The sequence below is a fragment of the Trichosurus vulpecula genome, chromosome 8, assembly GCF_011100635.1.
Source record: "Trichosurus vulpecula isolate mTriVul1 chromosome 8, mTriVul1.pri, whole genome shotgun sequence".
Lineage (NCBI taxonomy): Eukaryota > Metazoa > Chordata > Mammalia > Diprotodontia > Phalangeridae > Trichosurus > Trichosurus vulpecula.
The window spans coordinates 28,864,779-28,883,169 of NC_050580.1; the positions used below are offsets into that span (position 1 = coordinate 28,864,779).

An 18,391-nucleotide genomic window follows, 5' to 3' on the forward strand; every position below is an offset into this window, starting at 1 on the left:
GGAAGATGTGTTTGCAGTACAGAATAAGGAAAAAGTTTGGACTGAGTGACTGTGTTTATATGCGCATACAGCTGTAAGGACTTCTTAACTGTGGACACAAAAATATATTTAGCTGTGTGGTCCATAGTCCCTACCTATATGTGTATGAGCAACAGTATCAGAGGAAAACAAATTTGAGTTGAGAGACCTTAGGACCATCGAATCCAAACCTTTATATAAATGAGGAAACTAAGATCAACAGAAGGTGTGTGATGTTCCCAATGTCACACAAGTGGTAAGTGGAAGAACCAAGCTTTGAAATTGATACAGGGGAAAGGCAGAAATTTTTGAGTCAAAGGGAACTGGATTTAAATTCCAATTTATTGACTGCCTGAATTTGGGCAGGTCACAAACTCTGTAGCATACAACTCTGGCACACAATTTTTTTTCATTTGTAAAGTGAGGAAATGGGAACTGATTAATTTTAATTTTGTCTTCATATCTACAGATTCTACCATAGAGATTAGCATAATAAAAATAGTAAGTACTTAATAATATTTAATAAACACATGCTAAATTGGACTGGTCCCATTCAGCCTGAAATATTTGTGCCTCAGAAGCCAGGTCTACTAACTCTAAACCTGGCAGTTTTTCTACTGCAATTACAATGTAAGCACTGCACTGTAACTCTGATTTTTGCTAATAATTATCAATACTATTATTATAACATTAAAAAGAAGAAAAGTTATTCTAGATTTCTTGCAGAATCCCAGAAGATTATATCTGTAAGAAACTTTCATGATAATCTAGTCAATACATAACTGACCAGAAATTCCCTCTAAAGTATTATTGAGAAGAAGTCATATAGACTTTGATTAAAGATGTGTAATGAGAGGGAAACCACCGTATCTAATAAAATGGGATTTCCTTGGAGGTAGATAATGTTTTGCATTTTTTTTGTATCGAGTATGTAGCACAGAGAATAACAGAGTAGATGCTTAATAAATAATTGATAAATAGGACTGGAACCAGGCAATTCTAATTGGGGACAGAATTCCTTGATTTGAAAGGAAATGGTTTTGTTTAGTTGTTATGATACTTGCTCATACTGTTGTCATTGTTTCAGTTTGCTCTTCTCGTTTCACCTGAAATTCTTGGGTACCTTTGCCCACAGTGTCATTTTAGTCTAGAAGGGAGGAAGGAAGCCCTAACTAGATAGACTCTCAGTGGATGAGCATATCTTACCAGCTTATATAATTGAACATGAGACAAGTTGGCATACTGGTTTGACAAGTACTGGGCACCATGGGAGTTAGTCATCCACAGTGCTTCACTTTCTCTCTCTCTCTCCCCCTCCCTCCCTCCATCCCGCTCTCTCTTTCTCTCCCCCTCCCTCCCTCCATCCCTCTCTCTCCTTCTCTCTCTCCCCATACATATATATATATTATATACATATATACACATATACATTATATACACACACATATATATACATATATATACATATATATACATATATATATACATATATATACATATATATATACATATATATATACATATATATATATATATAAACATGCTTATGAGGTGTTCTGGATCCATTGATATAACTGCTGAAAAAACTTTAAAATTTTAAAAATGCTACAGATGTTCAAAACCAAACAACCAGAAAGAAGTAGCTGAGGGTGGGAAAATCATATAACGCCAAGGATGAAAACTGAGGAAGGCCTTGCTCAAAAGAGAATTGAGAATTTCCAGGCACATCCAAGGAGTTGTGGAGTTTCTTTTCTGTCTGGCTCATAACGACAGGATTTGGAAAGCTCTCCTGACTGTAGGAAATTGGATGTTGTCAGTTAGAATAACCTTCCTCTTAGCTCTCTTCTAACCCAGCTGGAGCTGGCACTGACATAATGCACATTTCCCATTGCCCTAAAGGGTATGCAAATGGGATGGAAGCCCAGATTGGGAACAGGACTTAGGAATCAATGACAAAGATAATAAAAAGACATGAGTGATGGAATGGGGAATGGGGGCAGCCATAGTCACTTATGTCCCTGGGAAGGAAAAGGGAAAACAAAGAATACCTTGAGAGGCATTAAAAAGATGTAGCTAATATTTTTGCAATTGTGGCACATATGAAGCCTAAGGGACATAAGGTACAATAATAAACGTAGGTAACCTTTAGTCACACTGAAAAATGTGATACTTCTTAGAAGGATTCAGAGACAGATGTTTGTCGGCACCTTGGACAGTGTGTGACTGGGGAAAGGTGTTTTGTGAATAAAAAGACAGAATCATAAGGTTTAAAGATAAACGGGATTTTAGAGATCATTTACTCTAACCCCATCATTTTAAAGACAAAACTTAAGTCAAGAAAATTACTTAAATGACTTGCCAAATAAGCCCTGGTTGTAATTTATGAGAGCAGAAATTTAAACCCAGGTCTTCTGACAGATATCTAAGTCCAAGCTTTTCACACTGTACTATATTCACGATCCATCAAGATAAGATAATTGGTATTGTTTGCAAACTTTTCTATGAATCAGGAGCAGTTTCTTTGTTTCTTAGAATAATTGCAAAAAAAACTTTGATATCCTAGTTCTCTTTCTCTTTCAATACCCCCACCCCCATACATTTCTACTTATATGGAAAGAGTTGCTTTTTTTATTAAGCTGAGTTATTTAGCAATCATATAATTGCACATTTTCCATGTATTCCTATCAATGTGTTCATGAATTCATATCTGAAATAAGCATGAGGTCACTAAGGAACTTGATTTTCTCAATAATAAATCAAATTTCTCTCTTCAGATTTGAATATCCATTATTTAGCTGTAATTATTTCTTTTTCTTCTTTAAACCACAATTTAACAGTGTTTCTGTTGTAGCTTGACCTTCTATCTTGATGCGGTTTATGTTTATTTTGGTAGTGCTTTATCAAAAATCACATCCCACATTGAGAGATATAAGACATAAGAATCTGTGTAATCCAATCCCCTCATATGAATGAAAAAAATGGCCACAGGAGAATAGAAAATTTTCTCAAGGTAGGATAAGCAATAAATTCACATAGGTTTCACAATGTTTAAATCCTAAAGTCTCTTCCACTATGAGATTCTATGCTGCTAATCTATTCTAAGGACACTCTAATCAGAATATTTTAGCTGAGAAATCAGAATCTATTTATTTCTAGTTTGTAAATCAAGAACATATCTTTTTGTGAAAGAAGATAGAACCATTCTAGTTTACTCTCCTATAAACACCTTTTGTAACAAAGAACTGAATGGTAATCTGTAAGGTTAATTGCAAAATGGATTTTTAACCAATTAAATATTGGTCTGTTAGACTATATAACCTTTGAGATCTCCTCTGACTCCAAGATTCTGTGATTCTGTGTTGTTTCAGAGAGGCTTAGACTACTGACATACTGAGTGGGAAGTGGTGGCAACATTTATCTAATGTAATTTAACCAAAGAAATGCCAAGTATATGAGTGTTCTCCTTCACTTGTGGAGAACAGGTCCCATCTAGGTATTTAGTACTATGACCAGAATCTAATTCCTGAGCAATAAGGGATATAGGTATTTGTGATTATTGCCTTTTGGTGAAAATTTGAGCATGAAAACCAAATAAACATGGTCCTGTCAAATGGAATTATATTTTTCAGAATGAGAAATTACTTGTTAAAATTATGCACCATTAGCACATTTTGCCTGCTTCCAGTATACCTTTCCTCACAAATACAATTTGTCCTGGTTTTAGTCATACTGAGGGAAAATACCAGGAAAAGCCATTGTTACCCACATAGGAAAAGAGGTTGTGCCTGTTATTCATTGATAGAGCAAATGTCTAGAAGAGTAAACTCCCCCTACCTATGTAGAGTGGAATCTTCTTTCTAATTTGTAGTCTTAAAGAGTTCTTTAGAGTGTGGAGTGGTTAAATAACCTGCCAAGGATCAATAAGTTACTTTGTGGCAGAGTTGAGTCTCATGTCTTAGACTTCTGTGTTGTTAATCTATTGGTAATGTATTGTTAATGCAATGGGAAGATGTTTTCCATCCATTAATAGGCCCAAGTGACCTGCCTGAGTCACATGAACTTGTGGTGGGAGGAGCTTGCAGAACAGATGGAGCAGAGCTGAGAGGAAATGAGACAGAGCATTCAGAGCTGTGGGAAAGGGAGACACAGAGCAGCAGCTTGTGTAAGTGGGAAAAGGAGTGAGTTTGCTCTTATTTGTCAGAAGGCCATAGACAGAGGGAAGGCTTGAGGATGTTGGTGCCCCCTGCATGGATAATGTGTATAGATTTCTTTGTTGCTATGATAGATTTGGCTTTCTGGTGTTTGAATAAATGTTTTGGTTTCACCTTCAAAGAAGAGAGTCTGTTATATTTTGTGATTCAGAACTATGCTGGCATATTCATAGCAGCATTCCCTGTGGGTATCACATTGGCGCTACCACTTCCTGACATAAAGATATTGCTTTCAACTCCAACAACCTCCCCTTCTAGCCAGACTTAGACCACAGATTTTGAGCTAGAAAGTCCTTAGGAGTTATCTAGTTCAACCCCTTTGTTTTATGGACAAAAATCTGACATTTAGAAGGATTAACTTTGTCCAAGATCACAATGGGGAGCATGGAAGGGCAATTGAACCAACAACTTTGATAGCCTTTTCCAAATGGCAAAGCCAGGATTTTGAACTTATGTCCTCTGACAATGGAGAGAATTCTTTCCACTTAATAGGAAGTGTAAATGTGTTTCTTTTTGTCAGTTTTGTTTTCTACACAAAACAAATTGGAACAAAGTGATCGTTCAAGGTCAAAAAACAACTGGAAAGGTATGGTCTTTCTTCATTTTACCTCCATTGCCTCCAAATTAGTGTGAAGTAGAGATCCAAGGCTAAATACAAAATAGTTAAGAAAAATAAGTGAGAATATAAGATGGAGATATAAAAAGGAGCATCTTGTGTTAAAACTTTTCTGAATGAAAATGATGAGGAATGGTCAACAGCCATGACAAAGGGAGCAGTATCAACAGTACAAATGATAGCTGAGATTTATTTAGCCCTTTAATGTTTGCAAAACACTTTACATGCATTATATCCAGTGATCCTCACAACAACCCAGGATGCTAGTTATTAAAGGCATTATTTATCAGTCCCATTTTAGAGATGAGGACATTAAGGATAAAAGAGATTTGTTCTGTTCATAGTTAGACAACTAGAGAATATGAGAGATGGGATTCCAACTCAGGTGTCTCCTGAGTTGAGCAGCCTTCCCTAGCACAGCATAACTTTTGACTGATACCTTTAATGTTAACACTTTTACTGCACTACTTCATTTGATTTTTAAGACAAATCTGGGTTGAAAATATTATAGTTATTTCTGCCCCCATTTTATAGATGAGGAAATCAAGGCTATGTCAGATTTTATGGCTGCCAGTAATTGTCAGAGGTGGGATTTGAATCCACATCTTCACTACCTTCTTTATTCTTTTCAGTGTAACCACATATCTTTGAAGGACCACTGAGAATTGAGCAGAGAGAATATTGAGGTTTAGCTAGGCAAAGGGCCTTTTGAAAGTCAGATGCTGTAAATGAGCTTTGTCAGAAGGCAGCCTTGGGGAGCATTGTACTCAAACTTGTGTTTTTATAGGCAATAGGTATACTGAATAGAGCCCACCAATAGCGATTGGTGTTAGAAAAGTTTGCAAAGGCTTGTATTAAAAGAAGTTTATCAAAAATCAGCCTAGTGTCACTACTATAAACTTGCCTTTGATATTCAGTAGAGTAATATACAACCTTAGCTCTTTTATTCCCTAAATGTCCAGAGGTTTTCAAGCCAATATTCTCTCTTCTTAGACCAGCTACAGATTAATAAAGGGATCAGACTTTTAGAGAACTTTTTTTGTTTGTGCTATTATAAGTCCCTTTTTTATTTGTTGTACTCTCCTGATTCCCTAAATGGGTGATGATCCATTTACTCAGAAAAATCCTTTTATGGACCTGTACAAGCCAGAACTTCAGATGACAAGGCTGCAGAAGAAAGGGGCCTGTGCATTGGCTAATAATCCCCATCACACTCATTAAAAAAGCGCAAGGTTAAAAACATTTCTTCTATAAGTGTGAAATACTTCAACCATCATGGGCTGAACTTCTGAAACCAGCAAGTTGTTTGGCTACTGAAGCTTGGTTAGATTTCTCTGAGTGGCATAGACCATTAAAAGCTGGACTATTGGAGAGTCAGCCCTCAGTGATTATACATCTTTTTAAAACATGACTGTTAAGTCATGATTGGGGGCTTATGATAGGTGGGAAAGTTAAAGAGATTAAGGTGTTACATATTTTTATATTAATCTATCAATCCATTGAGAGACTTGTCATTCTCTCTACTGCATGTCAGATACATTGGTTGGAAGCAGGAAATAATATCGGAAGGCCTCACGGTGGAATTGTTTGATGTATATATTGTTTGATGGCAGATATGCCTGGTACAGAGTAGACACTTAAAATTTATTTTTACATTGACTTTTTCCATTGAAAACCAAGATTGTGACTTTTCTTAAGGCATCTCAACATCCTAAATAAGGAGGTGATTATTGATATGCATGAAAATAGGTAGGATTCAATTGAACCTCCAACTATTTTGGTGGTGTTGGGGATGGGGAGAAATGGAACGTTGTTCTTGGGAGTGGGAAAGGGAAATTGAGCCAACAGTTTTGAGAGGCTTTGCCAAATACAAGGTACGGTGTGAAGCCATGTTTCTTAGAGTTGTAAACCTATCCCTACATGTCTTATGCTATTTGTTCAAATATTAGTGCCCTAAAGGAACTGATCTAGTGGAAAACAAAGGCAGTGAATTGAGCAGGGATCGAAAAGTGGGTTAGCTGGAGTTGATTAGGCAGTCTAGTAGACTTGTCGCCCTCTGAATTCACTCATGACTTGGACAGGGTGGATTTGCTTCTTGGCAGATCCTCTTCTCACTGCTGCAAAGACCTCCTCTGGCTTCTCTCGCTTAATCAGGGGCTTTTTTGCAGGAGCCTTCATTCTCCACATGACGACAGGATGTCGGGGGCCTGTAGAACTTTGGATCCTGATAATCTTGGTGGAGGCAATATAGGACATTTTCACAGTGTGGACCACAGCATTCATCAGGTTCTTGGCAGCTTGGATTAGTGAGGTGACACTATCCAACTGAAATTAGAAAGGTGGAAGTTACTTTGAGGAAATCAGGATAAAGTCACAATATAAGCACTAAAATTCTTCTAAAACTGGAGAATTCCTTGTGCTTGCTGTCTAATTGACTCTAGGAATACCTAAGGTAGCTACAAATTAATTTGGGATATGTGTGATTTCTATCATATCATGCATGCCTATGAGTGTGTGTGTGTGTGTATGTGTGTGTAGCTAGCTAGATTAATGAATGAATGAGAAGGAGCAGGCAGAGAGATCCAACATAATATAGATGTAGGCCCAGCTTTGGGGTCAGGAAGAATTGTGTAATAAATTTTGCTGCTGACATATGCAAGTTAGGTGACCATGGACAGAACATTGTATCTCTCAGTGTTCTAGGCAGCTCTCTCTAACTACACATAAGAGATATGTTGCTTGTCTGCAATGGAAAGGGGAGTTTCTGCACAGGGAAACTCCTCTTAGATAAATTTCCTATGAAAAGCATATGTTGTATATGAGTTACATGAGAATTACTCTCTCTCTCTCTCTCACACTCTCTCTCTCTCTCACACTCTCTCTCTCTCTCTCACACACACACACACACACACACACACACACAGAAATGAGGAAGGAAGAAGATCTTGTTATTTAACTTTCCAAGTATTTATATATTTACACTTTATCTCCAGCTCTGTTTTAGCCTTCCTGGGAGCAGGTATCATGGCTGAGGTTTTTTTTTTTTAAATCTCTGCCACAAGGCTTGAAGCACTGTTCCACTCATGGCAAGTGATATATCTTCACACATCCTGACTCAGAACTCAACATTATCCCCCCAGGTACCATTCCTGTGCCTTCTGTCTGCTGGGATAGCCCTAGGGTTCTATCCAATAAGGTCCAACTGCATGCCAGATTTTGAGACTTTAAACATCCAGTTTTACCTCCTGGATTATCTAATATTTTTTCTCAATATATTTTTGTAACAGAATTTGGGGGCTATTAAATCCATTCATGCCTTGATACTTATTTCTCTAGGTAACTAGTGAGATACTCATTGCCAAATACAACAGCCTTTTTCATTCCATATCCTCTTAGATCTCCTTGTAGGACTTTTCGTTGTTATTAAGCCCCTCCTTAATATTATTTTCTGATTTGTCTTCCTTAGCATCACTCTCTGCTGTATCTCCTTATTCTCTGACTGTTCCTTTTTCACTTTCTTCCATTGTTTTCATTGGTTTTTCTCTTGGTCCTCACATGAACATTCCCCAAATCTTGGCCATTTCTCTCAATCCTACTGCTTCCATAATCACTTCTTTGAAGAATCTCTCCCCAGAATATATGCAATTCTGTGCTTTTTCTCCTGACGTTACCATATTTACAAATCCCTGCTGGGCACCTTCCGTTGGAAGCATTGCTACCACATTGATTTTTAACGTATTCACAAATGAACACATTCTTCCTCATCATGTTAGTTGATGATATTCCCATTCTCTAAGCAAGGAAAGCTTGAGATTTCTCTCCTTCATTCCCCGTATCAAATGGCCACTTCCTGTCAATTCTACCTTGATAATGTTTATGTCTTCTTTCTAAATCCATTTTACGCTACTACTCAAAAATGTTCTGTGTTTAATTTAATAAGTGATGTGGAAAAAAACAAATAACAAAACCTTCAAAGCCTCTCATGTGAGACCTGGTGACAACATATATTTTTTAGCCTTATTTCACTCTATTCACCTTTACACATTCTGTTCTCTGAACTCATCAATTAAGAGTCATTAATTGAACAACTATAGGGCTAGAACATGTAGATATAAATACAGTATGAAGAACTGGAAAAATCTCTTTGATCACTGAGCTTTTATTCTATCTTTGTAAATTCGATCTTTCACATATAAAATGGCATTGTGCTCTTGTCCTGATCCACAATCAGCACAATCTATTAAAATTAACCTTCCTACAAGACACAAATTTGATAGCTCCCTCATGAAACACATTAAAATATCTCTGGGTAGAATCACAGAATATTATAGTTGGTAGGATCCAAAGAGAATATTTAATCAAACTTAAACCCAATCAAGAACCCCCTTAGTGAATGAAATATCATTAATTAAGCACTTATACAATGCAAAAGAACAAAACACAAACTGTATTAACTATTATGGAGGCAAAAAAAATCAATTGTAGGTTTTAAGAGATGAAACAAAAATATGTTTGTGGTAAACAGGGAGGGGAAATTTTGCTTTGAAGATTTAGAATGATGTTGAGTTGTGCCATAGGGAAAATGTTTTGGGGATAGTTGTATTTTTTTTGTCATAAATAATGATTGAATACATAGGTTACTACACAACACTATGCATCTATACATCCATTTTTTCATGAATATCCTCCATACTTTGCACCATCTAGTAATTTGATGAATACTTCATCTCTGTTTTTATTCAACTTATTGAAGAAAAAAATAAACCAAAAAAGTGATGAAGAACTCAGGGCCAAGTGTGGAGGCCTTGCAGCACTCTACAAGAGACCTCTATCCAAGTTGTCTTTGAATCATTTGAGTCTAACTACTCCAAGAGTACAAACTCATGTAAATGCTGGACAATATCTCTCCACTTGTCTAAAAGAACACCATGAGACAGCTGTACTACAAACTATGTTAATCTTTTCTATATTACTTAAGTGACCAAGCCGTCTAGGAACTCTGCCCAAAAGAAAAATTATATTAGTCTATCATGAACTGATCTGGGTAAAGGCATTGTGATTCTTCATAATCAACTGATTACCATTTTCCCAGATTTTCAGTAACCATTTTTTAAATAATTCCTGAATTTTTTGAAAAACCAATATTAAACTCGTTGTCCTACAATTTGCAGACTACATTCTTTCCTTTTTGAAATTTGAGACATCATTTGTCTTTCTTCTGGCATGTGGCAATTCTTCCCTTCCTGAGATCGTCAAACTATAATGTTTGGTAGTTATCTCCGCAGTTCATCTTGATGTTGGGGTTTGAACAACTCACATGTTCCACAGGGAATGCTATTGTCATCCTCCTAACAATCTTGGGGGCTCGGTTCTCTATTGATCATTTTTCTGTTCTTTCCAGTCCCAAAGGTATGCCTAATTCCTTGGACTTTACTTGCTTATTTTTTACATCACCTATTCATTGTCTAATCTATAGTTTAGTAATGATATTGCATTTTTGTATATGGTATATCATGTGTATATCTTAGCATATATATATATACATACATATGTAGCATATGTGTGTGTGTGTATATATATATATATATATATAAACATGTGTATGTATATTATATATATAAACTTTCACTGTCATTTGGCATGGGGACTGGCATCTTTTATACTTGAATCCTTAAAGCCCAGCAGTTTCTTACATGTGGCGGGTATTTAATAAATATTCACTGACCAGAACTGAGCCAAAGAGTGCATCACACAGACCAATAAAAACCAAAGCATTCCAAAATCACTAAATTTGGGAGTTGGGAAGAACCCCAGTAGCCATGTAATTCTATAACATAACTGGGGAGAAGTTATTCAGCATCTCTGGTTGAAAACCTCCAAGGAGACAGAACATATCAGTACCACGGCCATTCTTTCCACTTGTGTATAACTCTAGTTGTTATTATGGAAGCAGCCAAGTGGTGCTGTGGATAGAGCACCAGGCCTGGACTCAGGAAGACTCATTTTCCTGAGTTCAAATCTGTCCTCAGACACTAGTTGTGTGACTCTGGATAAGTCACTTCACCATGTTTGCCTCAGTTTCGTCATGTGTAAAATAAGTTGGAGAATAAAATGGCAAACCACTCCAATATCTTTCCTAAAAAAAATCTCCAATAGGGTCAAAAACATTTGGACACAACTGAAAATGGCTGAACAACAACAAACAATATTTATGATATTTTAATGATAAATTGATTTGACATTTACTGAGCATCTGCTATACTTGGAAGCAGCAAGATATAGTAGAATAAGAACTGGTCTTAAAGTGAATTAGTGCTATGTTTTGATCCTGCCTCTGACATGACCCTGGGCATGTTTCTTCAGTTCTCATTACTAGCAGCCACTCTCTAACACTCTAAGTGGAAGGGAAGTTGACAAATTTCATTCATAGAATAAGGTTTCTCACCACCAATGTACCAGTGCAATCCCTGTTCCAGTCCATAGCCCTGTTCCTTTCTAGCTGTGTGAAATACTGTGATAATCAGTTGAAGGCACTGCAGAATTTATTAAAACTTTGTCCCTGATCTCATGGAAATTGCAATTAAATGAAGTTAGGTAAAGTGGATTACTGTAGGATATAGAGACCAGTTCTCAGAGTCACAAAGAACTGGGTTTAAGTTCCTTCTACTATGTGTACTGGATGTGTGACCTTAGGAAAGTCCCTTGATTTCTGAGAAAGCCCTCCAGAAACTCTTTAATTTTTCTACACAAATAAATTCACAGTACTGGTGCCATCTCCCAATGGGATGAGACACATAAATATAATTTACTTATATGTAATATTGTTAGCAGATCTCTGAATTTGAAGAAAAAATCCCTAAGGGCTAACTGGGAAGAAATTAGGCCTATTTCATAGATATAATAATTTTTATGATAAAAGTATATTGAATAAATATATTTGGAGATGAAAATAAGAATTACATTAAGCTCTATACCTCTAGAATGTTAGAATTGGAATGAACATAGTACAATTTTGTCTCTTGTAACATGAGAAGACTAAGTTCTTGAGGGAACAACTGATTTAGTTAAGCTCACGTAGAGTATAGTGGAACTACTTTTGAGTCAATGCTTCTAAAGTAATGTCATTACTCTTGTATTAATGAGTACAAGGGGAAATTGAGTCTCAGAGAAGTGAAATTACTTGCCTAGTTGTCCAATAGCTAATTACTAGAAGAACTTGAACTTGGCCTTATGTATTCTGGTTCATTGTCTTTCCAATACATATTGTGCAACTTTCCCACCCAAAGCTTATTTTCCAAACATTTCTATGGTCTGCTTTCCAAACTGTATTTTTAAATTTCTTATAAAATTTTCAATATACAGTTTGATTCAAAGGTATTGTGAAGTTTCTAACCAGACCCTGACTATTATTCCCATCACCTCCTGTTCCCTGAGTACTTAAAGGTTGCTACAGTACTAGGATGCTGCTTTTGCCTCCTAAGAAACCAGCAGCCCTTTTTAAAGAAAATGTTACATTTATTCACTGTTTGAACTAGAACACCACAGGCAGAAACGCTAATTCAAAAGGACAGATGCTACAAAAATAAATGAAACGGAGAGCTGGGTTTTTGTTATTCACTTGAACTCTTGGGATTTATCTATAGGGCATCTTTGCTTTTACTGTTGATGTCTGGGAGGTGAATCTTGAAATTTTTCTCATTCATCCCCATCACCTGTGCTAACAGAAATAAAACATCCCCAGTATGCCTATTATGTTGCCTATAGTTTATTAAGTAATTCTTCTCACTCTCCGTGTACCATATTTGATTCAAGTCTATTCAGCCAACATTTTTTTTTCAGATAGTTGATCATGGGTACTTCCTTCCAGAAGGAATTCAAGAACTTAAAGGTAGTACCTTTAGGCTTGATGTCTTTGTGACTTCCTTTGGGGTAAAGTGGGATTCACCAAAATGAGGATTAGCTCTCTACAAACTACAAGGGTTTTTACTTTAGGGGGAAGAAAAAAATCACAGGTTAGAACTATAAGTTTGGATGTCTGTATCGAGTTCTTAGACAAAAATAAAAGTACTCATGATTTTGGGGAGCTACTTCCCTAGGCATTGTCTTCTAAGGACCCATACAGAGAGGAAAATTTAATTATTTTTGGAGTCCTGTGTATCCTTTGTATGAGTTCTATATTTTCTGTACAGTGTAATAACTCTCCTGAGTTAGAGCAAAGAGTCTTCAAATTGGATTCTGCTGAAAGTGTCTTGGGTCTTTGCAAAAATTCTAGAAATTATCATTGAGGGGATAGTGCATGATCACTGAAAAATGGAAGCAGTGGTCACTATTATCCAGGTTGGTCTTTTCAGGGACAGATCATAGAAAAGTCAATTTAGGTACATTAAATTAAAACACATCCATTCTTTCTACTGCTCTAATGAATCATGAGCTCAAGAAGAGGAAAGTGACATTAACTCTCACTTGCAATCATTCCATTAATCAATTTTGTCTTTTTCAAGGAATCCAATTTTTGGCAAAGGGATGGTTTGAGCATTTAATCAAGGGTATCTGTTACAGAAAAACAAAATTGTATCAGTATTCAAAATCAAAATAAATATTTAGTCAGTCTGTCTAATATACTGTATCTATAAGAGGTCATACCAGCCCAAATTAATTTCCTTCTATGACTGGGTAACATCACTAGCAGAAAAGCACGTCCCACTACTAGATAAAGAGCTTACATTGGAGCAAAGAAGTCGAATTCTAAATCCTCTCTGCTGAGGGGCTTACAGATTGTAAAAGCCCCAACAAGTAACTTAACCTCATGCTATCCCTAGATAATTCTTTAAGTCTGTAAGTTTCATAACAATTACTGGTGTGATAGAGGTAGTTTCATCATTGTAAGGGCTGGGCCATACACTGATGAAATCACAATGACCCCCATGCTCCACAAAAATAAAGAAAACTATACTAGTAGATGAGGAAGATTATATAGATTAGGAGTGATTTGTTCTGGGTTGAGGTAGGATTGTTTTTATTCCAGTATGTTATAAGGAAGCTTTGGTATAAGGTCAATTCTTCCCTTGCACGAAAATAATTGTATGTTGTTTAATCATTCAATTTCCAGGTTATTAATATCATTCCCAAGCAATAAGGCTGTCCAAAAGTTCTAGGAACTTGTGCATAGCCTTATAGCCACTGGTGTAGCAATATTTTGATCATTTGAGGAAATGTGAGGTTTTGTTTTAATTTTTTGTTTTTACATTGTCACTTACATCTTCATATGCTAGATTGAAGAAGTTTGGCTTGGCTGTTTTCTGTGATGTGTGCTGTCAGTGTTTAGATGGACACCCACTGTGTTACCACTAATGTTCATTGGCATTTTCCTAGCATGTTTACTGTACCTTTTTTAGTTAGAGGATTCTCATCTTAGCTACAGAAACATTGAGTGAAGAAAAGCAGTCAGCTGAGGTTACATGCCTAGGGCAGTGGTCTAGCTGTCTGCTTCCTGGGCAGGAAATCTAATTAGTTACATTATGTGCCATGTCTAAAATCCTTGAGAAGGTAAAACAAAAAAACAGATTCACAAAACCAGTGAGCCTTAGGAATCATATATATGTTAGTTGGAGAAACAGGGCTCTGCATGTGGCACCAAGGATGCCTTTTTTTGCAAAACCTTCAAAGATTTTAAGAGCTTTACACCCCTTGGCAACAGGCCCCTTCCATAAACATATGCATACATGAAGAATCATGTAGATTTGCTGAATAAAGGCTAGAAACATCCAAAGAAGTAGGAATACATTTGGGACTGGATAGGACAGAGTAAAAGAATATGAAAGCATATAAAATTATAATATATGCACAGAGCTTTTAAACCTTACAGTACTATTTTAAAATATTGTTGTAGTTTTTGATATTAAATGCAGCATCCCTAAGGCTCAAAATGTTCCTGTTTTACTCATTATTCCCTATGGGTTTTGGGAGCTAAGAATAAGTAGCAGTAATTTTCCTACGGAATGAACTTTCACTGGTGGTAGTCCTAGAAAGTGGAGAGTGAGTCAAGGAAGTATGACAGCAGTTAGGATAATTGAACTCAATTTCTTACTCCCTGTTCCCTACCCTGCCCCAAGATTCTCAGCTTTCTTCTTTCTGGAGAAGCAAGAAATATCAGCGTGTGAATTATACCAGACTGACATACTCAACAAAGGGGTTAATTTTGATACTGACAAGTTAATGAGATTCAGGAAAATAATTCTCATTTCTTCAGTCATTTTGATGAGGAATAGGATTCACCCTGGACCCTAAAAGGACACCAAAGCCCCTGAACCAAGGCTCTGGCATTTGCCTGAGGCACTCAGCCAAGGTTCCACCTTTATAATGGAGGTCACATACCACAATGTTTGATGCCACTCAGATACAAATGTCTGCCACTTATATTTTATGCCCCCTCTCCTTATTCCTAATTCAGTTAAACTGCTTACTAAGAAAATAGCCCTTTGAGGTTTAATTAGCATCTGGGAAGGAAGAATTATAACTAATAACATGGGAACCTAAGCCTAAGATTAAATAAATCATCCTCTTATACTGTAGAAGGAGTAGGGTGGTGAGTAATCCTGGTCACTCATAGGAAACCACACACACACACATCCATGCTCAAGCATGCATGACGTACACTCCACCCTTCTTATAACAGGAAAATAAAAGTTTGAGTAGGGTAGAATAGTCGCGCAATATAACTCTTTACCACTGGCCAAATTCCATCCTTTGAAATGTAGCACTGTTCTTCAACAGCCAGTTAGTTAGGAATTATGGTCTAGATCAAGGCTGTCCAAAATGTGGCCCATAGTGTGATTTATGCAGCCCACCTAGAAGCATAGAAATTTACAGAAATGATTTAGTAAATTAAGCCGAACTACTGCAAAGCTCTCATTAAAATGGCAAATCAAAACATATTGTCTATTGTTTCAATAAAAACTTGAAGTTGGACAGCCCTGGTCTAGGTGAAAGACCACTGGATTTGAATTCAGAGAACATAGATTATAATTCTGACTTTACTACAGATTAGCAGTATGACCTCAGGCAAGTCACTTCATGTGCTTCAATTTCTTGAACTGTAAATGTTGGTATTGGTCTAATAAAATGAATGAAGAATTTAAATAAAAGTAGGAAATCTAAAATTCTTATGTGTTAACATCTGATTAGGAAAAAAAAAAACCTCATGACTTAAATATGGCTCTGGATACGTATTATTCCACAGGAATTTAATAAAATGAGAGAGGGAAGCAGCATATGCCATATTACATGAAGTACATGGTACAATCACAATATAATTATGTGTGGATATCTTGGAATGAGAGTGGAAGTAGCTTGGTTGAAAGTTAAGTTATTATGGGAACATATGACAACGTGGGGGAAATATATGCAGATTCTGGGTAACAGATAACAAACATGAAATAGAGTCATGATATATTCCTAATGCATGGGTAATTAGGTGGTGAAGTTTATAAATCACTAGACCTGAAGTCAGGAAGATCTGAATTCAAATCTATCCTCAGACACTACTTGGCTATGTTACTCTGGGCAAGTCACTTAGCCCCTATTTGCCTCAGTTCTTCATTGGTAAAATGAAGATGAACTGGAGAAGTAAATGTCAAACCTCTGCAGTAATTTTCCCGTGAAATCCCCAGGGACTAAGTCCATGAGGTCACATAGAATCAGACAGTACTGAATGACTGAACAACATAGTCATAACGAGACCTCCTTCCCTTCCTTTCAGAAGCAGGACTCCAGGTGGAATTTTTGTTTGCCATAACTACAATTTCATATTCAACATTTGAAGAAGAGGCAAAGAGTAGCACCAACACATAACTGAACATCCATTTGGTTAACACCCATGATTACTCCAAACTTAATTCAACCAATTACTCTTCTTTCCCGCTCCCTTTGCCTACAAGTGGAGAACTCTCACCTTCTCACTCCCCTTTTATTCTCTTCTCAGCCTCCTTTTATGTAGTGTTTTTTCCCCTTCCATTAGAATGTAAGCTCCTTGAGAGTAGGGATTATTTTGCTTTTTGTTTGAATTTCTGTTCTCAGTGACTTAATCCAGTGCTCAGAAAACACTGAATGCTTAATAAATGCTACATATATGTATCCTACTATCATCAGACAAATCACATTTTCTGGAGTGGTAGCATATAAGAATCTCAGACAATCTATGAGGATTCAGGTCACGATAAGGCAAGCAGTTTATTTCAGTTCAAGATGATGATGATGATAATGGTGACAATATCTTCACCACCATCATCATCATCTCTCAAAGTTTATATTGCTTGGATTTGGCATTCTAGATATGTAACATTCATCCTGCTTATATCAATTTCCAACCTTGCAATAAACACTTAAACATTTAATACTCTATAAAAATTTTGACTAAGAAACTGGTCTAACATAGAAGAAACATACTGGAAAATCGACTGTCTTAATTATACTCTAAAATGAGCCAAAAAAGATTAAAAACATCAATAACAGTCTCTCTCTCTCATACACACACTCATACACACACACACACAAAATGAAAGATGGGATGTTATGATAAGAAACAAATTTTGTCTTGGAAAGAAAGATTTGGACATATGGCAATCCCCAAACACTGTGTGCAAAAAAAGAAAAAAAAAACTCTAGCATTTTCCTTTTTGAAAATAATGGACTGCTTAGGCATCCTGACAATCCTCACAAAGTTTAAATAAGCACTTGCACTTAGGAAATGTTTGTTGGGGAAATATTTTAGCTTTTATATTCACATTTTCCTGAAATAAAGTAAAGCCAATTAAAGACAACCCATTTTAGCTATTAGTCCTGAGAGAAATGCAGCATTCCCTTTCATTTCTTAATGCTTTATATGATGAAACATAGTCTTAGTAATTCACTTCTCTTTCCAAAAAAGTGAAAAAAAGCTATTTTTTAGAGTTTATGTTTGAACAAGAGTTCCGTGAGTGGATCTTGAGGGTCTGGGTTCTTTTTCCAGCTGCAACCATTAAGCACTGGCTGTACTCCAATTGGATTGTGATGTCACCGATATAGTAGTGCTATTCAGTGATACAGGTCACAACCCATCAATGCCTGCCCAATACTGTTTTGCCTTCCAACATCTCTTAATTGACCATTAAGTAACTATGCAGTACATTGTTTTCAATTTTTAATGAGATCTTGATAGAATACATACCTTTATGCATTGTTATCTTTCACAAAAGCCAATTATCATTCCATCTTTTTTCACTTGTATGCTTCTCTAAAGTCATCATTTATGCTGTTTTCTCTGTATCATCCTTTATTGATATTTTAGCCTGATCACACCCACCATGCACCTGCATGGTGCCCTTTGGCTGATCGACACCCCCTGTTTGCATATTCTAGTTAGCAATTACTATAATTCACTCAATAAGTAGCTGGGTAAGCATGGGAAAAAAGATCACTTCTTTAATCTTTTGTCCTTTTCTGTAAAATGCAGAAAATAACTACAATATATACTTCAGAAATTTCTTGTGGGGAAAATGTTTTGTCAACT

The 18,391-nt window shown here is 36.4% G+C and overlaps 1 protein-coding gene across 2 annotated transcripts in view; it reads right to left on the reverse strand.

The window, feature by feature from the left end:
- Positions 1 to 5,021: 5,021 nt before the first annotated feature.
- CTNNA3 (catenin alpha 3) overlaps positions 5,022 to 18,391 on the reverse strand; it is a 1,949,360-nt gene continuing 1,935,990 nt past the window's right edge. For both annotated transcript variants that reach the window (XM_036734544.1, XM_036734545.1), the window contains exon 18: positions 5,022 to 7,170. In XM_036734544.1, coding sequence (XP_036590439.1) covers positions 6,883 to 7,170 — 288 coding nt within the window. In that variant the 3' untranslated portion in view covers positions 5,022 to 6,882. The remainder of the gene's footprint in view (positions 7,171 to 18,391) is intronic.